This window comes from Lutra lutra, chromosome 14, assembly GCF_902655055.1.
Source record: "Lutra lutra chromosome 14, mLutLut1.2, whole genome shotgun sequence".
In the NCBI taxonomy this organism is placed as follows: domain Eukaryota; kingdom Metazoa; phylum Chordata; class Mammalia; order Carnivora; family Mustelidae; genus Lutra; species Lutra lutra.
This window is the reverse complement of record NC_062291.1, coordinates 4,608,904-4,623,664: the sequence shown is the minus strand read 5'-3', so window position 1 is coordinate 4,623,664 and position 14,761 is coordinate 4,608,904. Positions and strand designations below refer to the sequence as shown.

Sequence of the window (14,761 nt, the reverse complement as noted above, 5' to 3'; positions counted from 1 at the left end):
TTTCCTCAGTGCCTCTCCCTGCTCGTGCTCTCTCTCAGAGCTATTTGGTATTTTTTAAGTGAGACTGTTATTATATTTTTATCAAAAAGGACGTACATTTTGAAGGTATAAGTGCTGAAAGCAGAAGGCTTCCATTATATGGAACATCACTGCATGGATCACTTTATTTCTACATGAGCTAGACTGAGGAGAAATGTTTGCACAAGTATCAGATCTCAGGAGAATACATAAATGAGATGTACTAGAGGCACGTGGTGGATGGCATGGGCAGGAGGGCATTCAGACTTGATGGAGGAAAAGCTGCCTCTTAACTGCATGCGATAGTAGTATTTCCCTCTCTCATTAAAATGCCAAGCACCGTCTGTCCTCATAGAGGCTTATGGACTTGGTCTTTGCACCTTCTTCCTAAAGGAAGTATTTGCCACCCATGGGATTATAATGGAACTTCAAGAGGGACAAAGTCCCCCAGAACAAGATCCAGAAAGCTGCCTTTTCTTAAATCAAATCCATAACAAGGGCAGGAAAACTCTATCCTACATCATTGAGGTAGCTGAATGAAGGCTAACATAAGGAATTGAAAGGATTAAGGAATGGAAAAGCAGGCAGGATGTATGCATAAACTACAGGGTTTCTATTACTTCACTCCAAGGTCAATGTGAACAGGCTGCTTAGAGACCAAAGGTAACTCACTCTTGTCCCTTCCACCTTGAGTCCCTCCTAGTCTCCTTCCGCAGTGATGCACCCCCCACCCCCCACATAACAGAGACTACACCCCTGCTGGAAACACACCCAGAGATGCTGGGTTCCATTTAATTCCTAGTTCTCAGGGATCTTGAGAAGACCTTTTAGTTTTTGTGCATTCACAGCTCTTGGTAGATTATAAAATTTCACTGTGCAAGGGTGACTTCATCTGCATTTGTGGACTCACTAATGAGCAGTTATGAAGTAGGAACGTAACTGATATTTTCTGTCATGTTCTCCTAGGGGTCTGAATTTGTCTGGTGGCGTAAGGTCGGCTAATCAAAGCATGAGGGCTTTTTGCATTTTCTGTTATTAGCTGCACATGCATTTGCCTAAATAGCCGCCCCCCCCCCCCACTGGGTACTCTCATCTGCCATCATCCCTGTTTCTCTCCTCAGTTTCCTTTTTCCAAACTGCACTTCACAGTTGATAAACGATAAATTATTGCCCCAGGTTCCTTTTTCTTCCTTCCCTAGACTTTAGTCTCCCTTAATGGTTCTACTTTCACTTTTCTGGTAGAGGTTAGTCATATTCATAAGGCTTGATTGACACTTGCCTGAATAATTCTGACATTTTATATTTTACTATTAAATATGGCATTGAATGTAATATGGCAGGGATATCCTTTATTAGGTTTAAGAAGAAGTCTTTTATTACTAGATTGGAAGAGATTTGTTTCAATGAGTGTTAAATTTATTTTTCCACATCCTTCCTGTATGAATTGAGCATTGTATGGGTTTTCTTCTTTTACTTTTTTTCATTTTGTGAATTACATTGACCTTCTTCTAGTATTAAACCATTATTAGATTAACCAAATTTAATCATGATTACTTTTATACATTTATAGATTCATTTTGAAAATACTTTATTAAGGAGTTCTGCATTTATATTAATAGATAAGAACATCTATATTTTCCTTTCTTACCATATTCTTGTTCATTTTTTATATTAAAAATAGCCTCCCAATATAAACTGTGAAGTTTTTCTAAGATGCACATTTTAAGGCTATATTTTTTCCTCTACAAAGTGCTTTAGTTGAGTCCCACCTGTTATGATTGGTACTACTGCTTTTTATTGTCATTCATTTAAAAAAAGACATCTAATTACAATTTTTTTTAAGAGAGAAACAGAGAGGGTTGGGCAGGAGAAGAAGGAGAGAATCTTGAGCAGGCTCCACACTGAGCATGGAGCCCAAGACAGGGCTCAATCCTATGACCCTGCGATCATGACCTAAGCTGAAACCATGAGTCAGATGCTCAACCACACAGGAACCCCTTATTTTTATTCATTTTTAAATATTTTCTAAATGTTATCATTTTTAATTAATGCAGTGTCATATTTGTTGAGAATACACTTAAATGCAAAGTTTGTGATGCTTGCTCCTGTTATTCTGCGTTCATTTTATTATTGACTCCTAATGTGATTGCAAAGAAGTTTGCATGGTATTAAGTCTTAGCATTGCTTAAGACTTCTTTTCTGTAAGTCATCAATTCTTATAAATGTATATATGCTTCAACATTTTATTCTCTTGGTTGACTGCAGGATTCTAATACATATATCTCTTAGACAAAGCTTATGAATTCTATTGGCCAAATGTTTTCTATGCTTATTTATTTAATGTCTAATTAAGCTATTATTTTCTGAGATGCGTGTCCTAAAAATCTCCACCTCTCATGGCAGATTTGTAATCCTACTTTGTAATTCTGTTTACTTTGACTTTAGATATTTTGAAACTATTTAGCTAAGTGCATAGATTCCAATCGTGTTTTCTTCCTCATGACCCTTCCCTTTATCACGATGTACTGATTTTTATCCTTTTTTTGAGTGAAAATCAATTTTGTCTAGTATTAATATAGATAAGCAAGCTTTCTTTTGTTTGGAATATATCTGGCATCTTTTTTTTTCACCCTTTTACTTAAAACTTTCTAAGTCATTTTAATATTTCTTATAAAAGCATCTAGTAAGCCTTCTTTTTATTTTTTAATTTTTTTAAAAGATTTTATTCATTCATGTGAGAGAGAGCATGAGAGGGGAGAAGGTCAGAGAGAGAAGCAGACTCCCCATGGAGCTGGGAGCCCAATGCAGGACCTGATCCTGGGACTCTGGGACCATGACCTGAGCCGAAGGCAGTCGCCTAACCGACTGAGCCACCCAGGCACCCAAGACTTCTTTTTAATACAGAGAATCTGTATTAATACTGAGCATACTGAGAATCTTTATATTTTAATAGGCAAATTTTATTCATTTACGTTTACTGTGATTACTGATATGTTTGCACTTTTTTCTGTCCTATTTTTTGCTTATGTGTGCTTTTTCTTTGTCCCATTACCCCTTCTTTCTGGCCTTCTATTGAATGGAATGGACTTTTTAGAAATTCCCTTTTCCCCCAGTGCTTTGGAAATTGAATATTCTGATTCTAGTCCTTTAGTGTAGTGAGTCTCAATGTGTGGTCCCCAGATAGGCAGCATCAGCATCACAGGGGAAGTTATTCTTGGGCTCCATCCTAAACCTACTAATTCAGAACCTCTGCAGGTGGGAACCAGGGTCTTTGTTTTACAAGCTCTCTGGGTGATTGTGACACACCTCAGAGATTGAATACTTTGGTGGCTTAGAGGTTACTCTTCAATTATTAATAAGCACATTTGATTAGCATAGAAAATTAATTAAAATCTCTTCCCTCCTCTCAAACAATCCAAAGACAAGATTTTAACTCCAAATTCCCTTCTCATATCTTAAATATTTATGACATCCTGTACTTGGTTCTACTTCAATTGAATTACCAGCTTTGTGATTAATTGTTTAATTAATCCAAATATTGAGATTCTGACATTTTAGCCATTTCTTTTCTCACCATTATTCTTGTATGTTCTCTCTTTGTTCAGGGTTAAATTTCCTTCCTCCTGAAGCACATTCTTTAAATTTTTTTTTCTACAAAGTTCTATGAGTAATCAATTCTCTCAGTCTTTGAAAAGGTCTTTATTTCTACCTCATACTTAAATGATACTGAAGTTCTGTTCAAAATTCTAACTTGATCATCTTTCTTAAAACCTTAAAAACATTATGTCACTGTCTTTTGCCATATATTTTTGCTAATGAGAAATCTGTTATTATCCAAAAAATTTTTGTATATACAATCTGTAAGAAAGATTTTTCTCTTCGATTTTGATGTTATGCATTTTGTGGATTCTTTTTATTTATCCTTTACAAGACTTGATGTACTTCTGCAATCAAGGACTCATGTTTTCCTCAGTTCTGGGAAATTCTGAATCATTTGCTCTTAAATATTTTCTCTCCTCTTTCTCTCTATACTTTCTGGAATTCCAAATGGACATATGTCATGTCTTCTTACTCTGTCATATATATTTCTTAGCCTTTCAGATTAAAAAAAAAATCTTTTTCTCTCTCTGTGCTGTGTTCTCGGTAACTTACTCCGGTCTTCTATTTCTCTACTTTCTGTTTTACTGTAACTAATCTGCTTTTAAACCACCTCTTGTGTGTTTTTTTTTTTAAATTTTAATGACTTCACTTTTCATTTCTAGAATTGGTATTTCTTTTTCAATTCCATTTGTTCATTCTTCATATTATGTTACTCTTTTAGTATTATTTACTTTTTATGTCAGCTTTTTACTCATTTATTTAGATTCTTTTATATTATTGTATTACATAAAATTCTTGGGATGCTGATTGTCATGTGTGTTGAATTTACTGGTTTCTTCTCATTTGCTCATTTTCCTTTCATAGTTTATAATTTTCATTGTGGACTAATCTTCAGTGGGAGATTGTTGTTTTATCTGTGGGAGACCTATATAATATGGTTGTGGAAGTACCCTTGAAGACTGTGTATGCATTTATTTTTACAAAATAGTTTTGTCATCCTCCCCTACTTTTTATTTACAGCCACTTGGCTTTTTTATATTTCTGGAATAGTTTAAATTTAAATTCCACTCTTCTACATTATGATGGCTAAGGTTTTGGTGTATAATGGATGACAGATTCTACTTTGTATTAGGAAGAAGGCAAAGTTTTTTGCTTTTTCCCAGCAATGGTAGGTGGGGTTTTTCTAATTCACTTTTTTTTTTCTTTGTGGGCATGGCCACAGCCCTACAAGTCCATTAAATCCATGTCCTGGGCTGCTAAAGTCCACATCTATGTTTGTATCCTTTTAGGGTCATTCCAGTGTCATTTCAGACTTATTTTTCTCATTTTATTTTATTTTTTAAAAAATATTTTGTTTATTTGAGAGAAAGAGCATGAGTGGGATGGGGAGTGGCAGAGGGAGAGTGAGAATCAGGCCCCTCCCCACGAGGAGGAAGAGCAATGTGGAGCTCCATTGTAGGACCCCAAGATGATGACCTGAGCTGAAGGCAGATGTTAGCCATCTGAGCCACCCAGGTGCCTCTATCTTTCTCATCTTAAATTCCCTTTTTGTTCTGACTATTGGAAGTTTTCCCTTCCTTTGACTTCAACTATTAATTACATTTTGTCCCTACCATCTTTTAGATTATTTCTATTATTTTTGCAGTGGGGTGGTAATCTTCATGCATGCTCCCTGAAGCACATTGATATTTTGCTAAACTGTGTGCTATTTAATAAAATCCCAACACACATTGTATACAGAGGTAGAATCTGTTACTGACCTTCTGAAATTCAGTCTTCTAACCCCTTGTAACCACCTGACCTGAATATGTTTACTTAACTTACAAAATTCTAATTCATCTTCTTGGGTTTTATTTGAGAATATTTATGTTCTAAAGCCATTGTCCCCCTACTTAATTATCATGCTTGCTGTTATCGTTATTCTGTAAGAAGGGTGCTTCCCCTCCCCCAACATGTGGTATCCCACATTTGAGGTGTTACTAGCTTTACTTTTTCCCTTCCTTCTTGAAGAATTTTCTGCTCCTCACATCACCTCCTTCCCAAGCACTCAAGAGTCTCTATTCCCTCTGTGTTCTCTCATCCCGAACTCTGCATCTTTGACTCAGCAGCTGGTTTCTGAGACTCCTTTCAGTCCTGCGTGCCTCTCACGCCCACACATTCATAATCACAAGCTGCATATCTTTCTGAGAAGGAAACCAGCTGATTCTGACCACAGAAAGCAAAAAAAGAAGGAAGAAAAGTTATGTGATACACCTAATCTGGGAGACGGTAAGGGTTAGGGTTAGAGTCATAGGAGGAAAGGTGGTGGTTGGGATTGGGAAGGAAAATTCCACTTTAATCAAATGGAATAGCATATGGGCATCTCCCTAAGATAGTGTTCAGTTTCAAAATGTCCAATAAAATTGTGAGTTATCTTGTCAGCAGGGAAAGGAGTCCCCTCAGGAAAGATGGCACATGTCTTGTTTCAGAATGTATTGGCAAGGAAAAGCATTGGATCATCTTTATTTAGTGACGTTATTCTTAACATAGTTTGTGAATTGTTGCAGAGGTATAACAGCACTGTCCACACCTAATGGAAAAGATATTCCCTGAAAGGATAATTGGAAGTGAGACTATTTATGGTATCTTTCTTTGGGAAATAGCCAGAATTATTCTACTGTGACCTTATTTACTCTTTTCCTAGTGTTTTCAGTGGAAAAGGCCCAAATGATTTTGTTTTCCCTTATAGTCCTACTTGGGTAACTTGTGAAGTTTATTATACTGTCATAGGGCTGAGATTTAGGATCTTGGAAGCAGAGCGTTAGAAGTGAGATAAGCTTCATAACAGCAGAGACTTTGAACTGTCTATGGTGATGTATTTTCATAGCTCATCTAAGTGGGATTTTTATTTGAAGTGCTTTGGTACAATGTTATGCTGTATGTGGCACTTCCTAGAAAGGTGTTAATGTTGCTATTTCCACTGAATCAATCTCATCTTAAATGCTTCATGATTTTATACACAATGGTGTACTAGGACGCCAAGTGCCCTTTCATACACACTTTGCATTGATGGTCCACAGGAAGGCCTTCCTTTTGTGCTTAGGCATCACCTTTTGAATACCCACAGATTTTTCATTCTTTCACTTGATTTCACTTTTGAAGAGAAGGACGAAGTGTGAAGGGAAAATATAAAGCTGGGTCTTTTTAACCTGGAATGCACCTCTCCACACTTCTAGGAATAGACTAGGTAAGCCATATCTATCTTCTTGGAGCTGTGTGTTCAAGTTCAAGAAACTCAGGGAACCAAGAGGTCTGCCTTTCTGAGAACCACTTGAATGTCTCCAGGCTTGTTGGGGGGTGTCATGTTTTATTAACTGAAATATACACTGAAAGCAATGTTCCAGGATGGATCAGAGCTCTTCGTCCCTGAGTGCATGGAGAAGTGGTCCCTGCTGGTGGCTGCAGCCACATTTGTCATGTCCATGGTTGGGACCCTGTCCCTTGCATGTCAGCAGGAAGGCCTAGGTAGAGAACTTGCCGTCCTCTGCTGCTGCATGTTAGGCAGGTTTTCCTGCTGCTGTCTTTAAGAAGGGCTCCTAGCCTCAAGGAGACGTGGTAACGTTTGGAGGTAGAAATATCTACTGCCAAGCAGGCACTTCGCTCACTGGTTTCATAGGGGCCAGTGACTCACTCTCAGCCAGCAGCCCCTCGAGTCTCCTTTCCTTCTCTGGAAACCAGGAGGACCTAGACTTGGTTAAGTTTCCATTGTTTTAAAGTGGGGGGGGGGGCGCTCTAGGATTTCCTGATTGTGAGCTAAGTACATCCTCAAAAGACAACCTCTACTTGTTCCAATATCTGTGTGTCTGATTCTCATATTACATTTACAATTGCCAGGTGCTAGTGTAAGTTCTGAAGAAAGACGATGTCACTTGATTCTCAGATGACACTGTAAGGAAGTACTCTTTCATCCCTGTGGCCGATGCCAGCTGGGGTTCATGCTCAGGCAGCCTGTCCTCAAGCCCATGCTCTTAAATATCATACCGTGTTGACACCTGCCACATAGATAGCATAGCCCTTTTATGGTGGGCTTGGGGAGGAGATTACATTACTGTGCGGTGGGGGCATCCTGGACATGCAAAGAACTGGCATTCAGGAGTGCTGGCTTCTTCAGTGAGAACAGCAGCATCTATTTTCTGAGCCTCAGATTGAAAATCTTTCACAAAACTTGTATTTTATTCTGCACGATGTTTATGAAAAAGCCGAGGCATTGGCACAGGAAAAGAGCAAAGATACCTGGGGTCTCAGCAGCAATTAGAGCGCGAGAGTGCATGTGCCTGATGACTGGTTTTGCTTATATGTAAATACCACTCGCGGTGCTAAGCAAAAAATAATTGTAATAGATTCATCGAATCATAATGCAGCCACGTTTCACTTAGAGCTTTAAACTTGCAGATGAGGCTTTCCCTAAGGCTCCTGTCTGATTGTAGTTGCTATGCCTGACCTACTTGCCAGCTTTACACAAGATGGCTTAAAAGCCTCCCAGGATATAGTCATACATGGAAAATCCTCCAGGACTAACTCTCCATAAGCCCTGATTCACGGGTCCAGTGTTTGGGGGGCCACGCTTCACATACGGGAATCTTGTTCGGGCTCGTAGTTTTCGCCTAGGCACAAGTCACAAGGTTCATTCTGAATACCTAGACTTGACAGTGGAGCGACCAGAGGGTTTCCGATCCAGAGGGATTTTGTGTGCATTCTGTTAGGTGTCACCGAGCCACTGAATGCACGAGAGCCCGGCATCACTTCTCAGGACTTGGGCTTTTGTTGTAATTCAGTGTCACGCGTTGTGAGTCTTCCCTTTGGTGATCTGCCTGTTCCTTTTCTCGTTGGGTTCATGGCGGGCATGAAAGGAAATGATATTGGCCTTTAAAGAAAATACTTGGTCTTAAGAGAAGTGAGTCAAGGGTTTGAGTCTGTGTTAGGTTTGTCTCACAATTCTAACAAGTCACCGGCTGACTAGAGGAAAAATCAGGCGGCAGGGAGAAGACTGTTTGGGTCTGTGAACCTAAGAGATGTGACTTTGAGCAGACGAAACAGGATAAACTACCATCCTCTCAACTGGTAGACTGTCTAAGGCACTGGGAGCTGGCAGTCCCATCCAGAATGGTTTCCAGAAGCTTGAACCGACCCCGGGTAGAACTAAGGCGGACTTTCTGAAAGAACTTGGAAGCCAGTTGCACTCAGCCCTCTGAGGCCAATGCACGTGAGCAGGAGTGAAGATAGTGAAAAGTTACCAGTGAGAACCAGATGTCTGTGTTTCTTTCCCAGACTCCTACTCTTTCTGTTTGTTTATTTAAGATTTTATTTATTTGACAGACAGAGATCACAAGTAGGCAGAGAGGTAGACAGAGAGAGAGGAGGAAGCAGGCTCCCTGCTGAGCAGAGAGCCCAAGGCTGGGCTCGATCCCAGGACCCTGAGATCATGACCTGAGCCGAAGGCAGGGGCTTAACCCACTGAGCCACCCAGTGTGAACCTTCCCTTAATGGCCCTGCTTCCTAACCTTTGCCTTCTTTTCACGGTGGTCTTCTGATGTCCTGCGTTTAACACCTGTTGGCCTAATTAAGAATTCCATTTGGGGACGCCTGGGTGGCTCAGTCAGTTAAGCATCTACCTTCAGCTTGGGTCATGATCCCAGGGTCCTGGGATCGAGTCCTGCATCGGGCTCCTTGCTCAGCTGGGAGCCTACTTCTCCCTCTGCCTGCTGCTCCCCACTGCTTGTGCTCTCTCTCTCTGACAAATAGATAAATAAAATCTTAAAAAAAGAAAGAAAGAAAGAATTGCATTTGTTCTTCTCTTTTCACATCCTGGCCTTGAGGAATGTATTTTATGACCCTGCATGCTGACCAGTCTAGGAGCAAACATGTCTTGCTAGAAGTTTCCAGGAGGCATAGTGAGTGTGTGTACGTGGAATCTGGGGAAGGTGCTGGTAGGATGCTCACTGTGCATGCAAGCCACAGCCATGGGTTCTGCATCGGGGGTCATCGGTCTCTGCGTAGCACAGAGTAGAAGGCCCCATCTGGGCCGACCCATTCTTGTCTGCTTTGTGGAGTGAACGCAGCAGCTTCGGTAGCCCAGCGTGGCTTCCTGAAACACCTTGTACCTGGCATTTCGATGGCACAGAGCTCTTTTCTCGGTCAAGAGCTGCCAAAGGGCTCTAAGTTGAACAGTGGCCATGATGACAGGTTTCTATATGACTCTGCCCTAAAAGCCCGAATCCAAAGGCGGGAAGAGCAAACTGTGAGCGGTCCTCCAAGAGAGGCAAGAGACGCACCCATTGGCTGGAGTCATTAACTTGGGGACGGGAACCCCTCAGATCATCTTGCTGCTGTTTTAAAAATTCCCAATATGGCTGCCTTGCCTGTAGGACAAGGGACGGTAAGAGCATGAGGGAGAGCAACAGCTTGGCCGCCCCCTCCCTGCTGTAAGTCACCTTGACTCGGCTACCACCCTGGGTGTCAGTTGTCTTCCCTGATGAATCTTTTCCTTCTGCTTTCAGCTCGGGGACCTGCTTCACAAGGTGCAGTTCGTCCTGACCTACGTGGCTCCATGGCAGATGGCCTGGGGGTCTTCATTTCACGTGTTTGCTCAGCTCTTTGCCGTCCCTCGTATCCTTTGTGCTTCCATTTTCATCAGTGAGCCGGGAGTCGCAGTTTACGGATGCAAGCTTTCCACAGAGCCCTGGCAATGAAAAGATTTGCAAGACTTTAAGATTACGTTTTAACGGGGACCCAGGGAGGCACTTCAGATTCCCCTTAGGCCACTTAGCTTTCAAAGTCATTGCTTAATTTTGAACTCCTCCTGCTTCCTAATGCCTCGCCAGGATTACTTTATTTTTCTCTTATTCTTCCATTTCCCACGCCCAGATCTGCATTAAGGTTATCCTGTCTTTTAAATGGAAAGTTACTGCTCAAATGGTTCAGGTGACTCAGTGCAAAATAGTGTAATTCGATCTGCTATTATTAAACAGGGGGATAGGGCTGATGGCTCTGATATACTGTTATAGATTATCTAACACCATCTTAGGATAGAGCTTGGTAATCACATGCTTGAGTAATATTCAAAACTCAGAATTAGATACACATAGAATTACCCGAAGTCTTCAAAAGATGACAGAACTAATAGATGGTTTCGTTTTGTAGCTGCTCTTAGCCCAGAAGCCTAGTTTTACCATTCATACATTCATTTGGTTGCCTTGTCTGCTTTTAAGTGTTTCCATAATGATAATTAGTTTTTATTTACTTTAAAACAATCTTGAGACCCTCCTCGGAGAGATCCCTTTGACACAGATAGCGAAATTGTATGTAGGGTGTGTGCGTAAGGAGAGAGATTAATAAAAAGAAAAAATACTCTTGAAGAGAGAGAGATTAGACAAAAATATCCTAGACTCAGGCCTCAAATTTGCCCTCTAAGGTTTTCCTTCCCACCTCATTTATACTTTCTAAATGTGTGCTTTCCACGATGCGTTTCGGGAATTACTTATTTCGGAGTCCATGAAGGAGCTTGTTAAATAATGAAATCCCTGAGCCCAGCACATAGTTCTAAAATCATGTTTCAGGGCATGGATCCTGTAGTGTTCATCTTCAAAAGCCTGCCCGGGATCCTTACCCTCTGGAGTGTGTGACCCCCAGTTCTAGAACTTCCTTCCATACAATGTCCATACAGGGCTCATTAAGACAACTCACGAGCAGTCTCCGGGACCTGAACTTCGTGAACAGGCAGGGAAACATATGTGGGGTAATCGTTAAAGGATAATATATTCTAGGCTTTTAACAATGCCCTTCTCCAAGCATCTTTCAAGCATACCAGGAGCTGGCCTTACAACGCACGGTGTTCTGTGCTCCTATTCTTAGACCTGCATTGATATTTCTGAAGTGTTTCAAGGTTATTTGGCAGAACAAGCTAAGGAAGAAAAAAACTGCAAACTGTGAGCGAGCTCCTCCGCCACTTTTTCCCTCGAACTGCAATCATTTTCTACAATACCAGTAATTTTGGTTTTTCTAAAGAGCCCTTTAAAACAAAGACAGCGAGCTCAAAGAGAGGTGATAGTTATTTATTTCTGAAGTGCGTCTCAGGTATCCTACCTAGAGTTGAAAGCCCGTTTACTGAATGAGAACTATGGGGTGATGCAAATTTGTGGTCAAGGAGCTGCACAAAGAACGTGAAACTCGAAGTTATAAATCCCAGTTTTATCCTAACTTCGGTCCCACGCAGATCTGTAGCGTTTCTTGTGACTGTTTATGCCTTGTTAGGTGAGTTCAGCGATGCTAATTACTCCTTGTGGTTCCGCAGCTGAGTTAGGACCCCTCTGGGGAGCCATAACATTCAATTACCTGACTTTTGGTGTGCTGAGGGTTCGCGCACAAGCACTTTGTATCTGGTGCTTAACATCTCTAAGAATAAAAACGGCGTTAGTGTCTACATCACATGGCACACGGCGCTTGTTAAATCTAAGTGTTTTCTTGGTGGGCGGACTCGTTCTCAAGAAATTGAACATCTGAGATGTAGATTTCATCGGGCCTTTGGTGGCTCTGTTTGAGGACACTCGATGGGTCCCTGTGCTTTTGTTCCTAAACCTGCTCCTGATAGTGACGTCCACACTCCCCCTAAGATACAGAGCCTTACAAGTGACCTCAGAGCCTGACGACTGCAGTCTTGTGACAGCTGACAGGACCTGTCACCCCCTCCCCCTTATCCCAGGACACCTTCCCATCCTTGACTAGTTGTAAAGGTAGATACGGGTTATCTGGAAGCCAATGTTGTACCATTCCGAATACAGTGAGAGAAATCGTTTAGAAAACCGTGTGTGCTGTCAAGACCAAGCCCTGAGGTTCCTAAGCGCCAGGCCTGGATCTTGACTAATTCCAAAATGTTAATTATTTTATCACTCTATTAAGAAGCTGTGGGTTCAATCCTGGCATCAGGAAGGGACTAATTTGCTCCATTTTGGAAGTGAATTAGCGTTCAAGCCAGCGGGGCACTGTTTAGTAAATTGCTTTTTCCAGTACTAGCAAATCTCTCCCCTGGTAGCCTCTCTTAGTGCCTGAGCTGGTAACCTCCAGGGAGGGACGCAAACGCTCCCTCTTTAATTACGTGTACAGACCGTGCAAGACCACTGTCTTCTAGTAGTTACGCAGGCACAGCCAGATCATTTCTGTTAGACGTGTGTACTGGGAAGCCTGCGGAATTTCTCTTTGGAATATCATTTCGAGTTTCGGATGATTTGTTTCTAACTTCAAGGACTGACGTAGATGTTTTCATTTTAACTGTACGCTACGGCAAGCTTTTGACGGAGTCACCCTGTCCCTGTGGGAAAGAAACCAAGAGGGCTCCCTGCTTGGGCTGTCATTGGAGTCCCCATTTCCTGGCGTTGTCCAAGCAGCTACAGCCACAGGCTTTCATATCTGGCCCGAGCATGCTGCATTTCTTTATTGATCTCCCCCTAAATAAAACAACCTCTGAGGCCACCTATCCACGTCTGCCCTACCTCGGACCTGTTAAACTGTGTTTCCTTTCCTACCACATGGAACTTCATTTGCAGCTTCACACGGCTTTCCTGACGTAGCTTCTGGCTCATTGTGTCTGGCGTTTGAGAAATGGACAACATACTCTTGGGGGAAATACATAGAATCATCGAGAAGAGCAGGTCCAGCCTCTCTGGGAGGCTGCCCAGCCCCAGCTCCGTGGGGCTTTGTCCTGGTTTTTCTGCAACACTGCCACCCCCTCACCCTGAGCCCTCCTCCCATCAGAGAAATCCCTCCCGTGGCTCTGCCTTCTCACATTTTTTTCAGTACCTTTACTCCATGACATCCCCTGTGCAGGTCCCTTTTCTTCCGGAGACAAGGGTCATGGTTTATTTGGTACGTTTTGTGACCCGGTATTTTGGTATTTTCAGCTTTCTGATGAAGAGAAAACTGATGGCGGTGACAGATCTCACAGCAGCTCGTTGTTCTGTAGCTCTGCGTGTGAACCCAGGTCAAAATAAAAGGGATTGGATGTAGACTGTAGCACCATAGAGATCTTTTTGATATCCAAACAAATCAGCACCAGAATGGATTATTAATAGTGGACCTGTCAATTCCCTCCTGGAGTTGCTTGGAAGGAAATAGCCAGTTGAAAGAAATAAAATAAAGACACAGTTATTCCTGAAGCAAAACTCTGAGCTAAAGTCTTTGAAAATACCTGGGTATGTGCCTGCAACCACACAAGGCTCTCCTTTTCTGGATTTATCTGTAAACGGGTGGTGAGGTCCCCACGGCCACCCCTCTGCCAGCACGTGGCTGAGAGGGAATGAAAGCATCTGGATGCCTGGGTCACTTCTATGTCCTGATGGGCAGTGACACATAGAGTCTGTCTGTGCCAGGCATTCCTTTCTTACTTTGTGCCAGAACCTTCGGAACACAGGCTAAAGAAATAAGACCTCCAGTTGTGCAGCCGAGAGAAAGCCCTCTTCCAGGTGGGAAGATCAGCCCGGTAGGAGATCAGATCAGACCGGTAGGGGGACGCTCCGAGCCCCCACCTGCAGGGACAAGGGACAAGGAACAAGGTGCCTACGTAAGCCCTAGACAGTCTGGCACCTTGTTGGCCTCCGCTACCTCAACCATTGGTCTCACTGTCACCCCTGCACCACAGGGACATGTGGGATTGGCAGCTAGGAGCAGTTCTCCAGTGATGGAGAGAGACTGGGGAGGGACAAGCCCTCAGGGCACCTTCCTCAGATTTCTAGAGATTAATTCATTGGTCTTCATCCAAGTATGGCAGCAGTACTGATTTTAATGTTGGACAGTTATGTTTCTGATCAACCAGGGTGTGTCAGAGTGAGTCCCACCAGTAAGTGAGAAACCCATGCAGCATGTAACATGCTGTGAGTTCATGTGTCTACAGTTGTAGCTTATACGGCATACATGACTCGAGCCATCAGTGTTCAACATATCATAAAGAACATACTTTTTTGAATAGTGGGAAGAGAGTCTTTGAGAAACAGAGATGCTACCGTCTCACAGAATGGTATTTATTTCTTCTAAAACGTGTAATTTAATTTTAATTATTTATAAAGCTACTTAATACTTTAGCAAATGTAGCACAGTGCGGTTTGCTCCACTAATG

General features: G+C 42.1%; 1 protein-coding gene across 2 annotated transcripts in view; it reads left to right on the top strand.

Annotated features, from left to right (window-relative positions):
• Positions 1-14,761, top strand: part of PCNX2 (pecanex 2) — a 280,264-nt gene that overhangs the window by 184,882 nt on the left and 80,621 nt on the right. For both annotated transcript variants that reach the window (XM_047702153.1, XM_047702152.1), the window contains exon 22: positions 10,155-10,263. In XM_047702153.1, the coding sequence (XP_047558109.1) occupies positions 10,155-10,263 (109 nt within the window). The remainder of the gene's footprint in view (positions 1-10,154; positions 10,264-14,761) is intronic.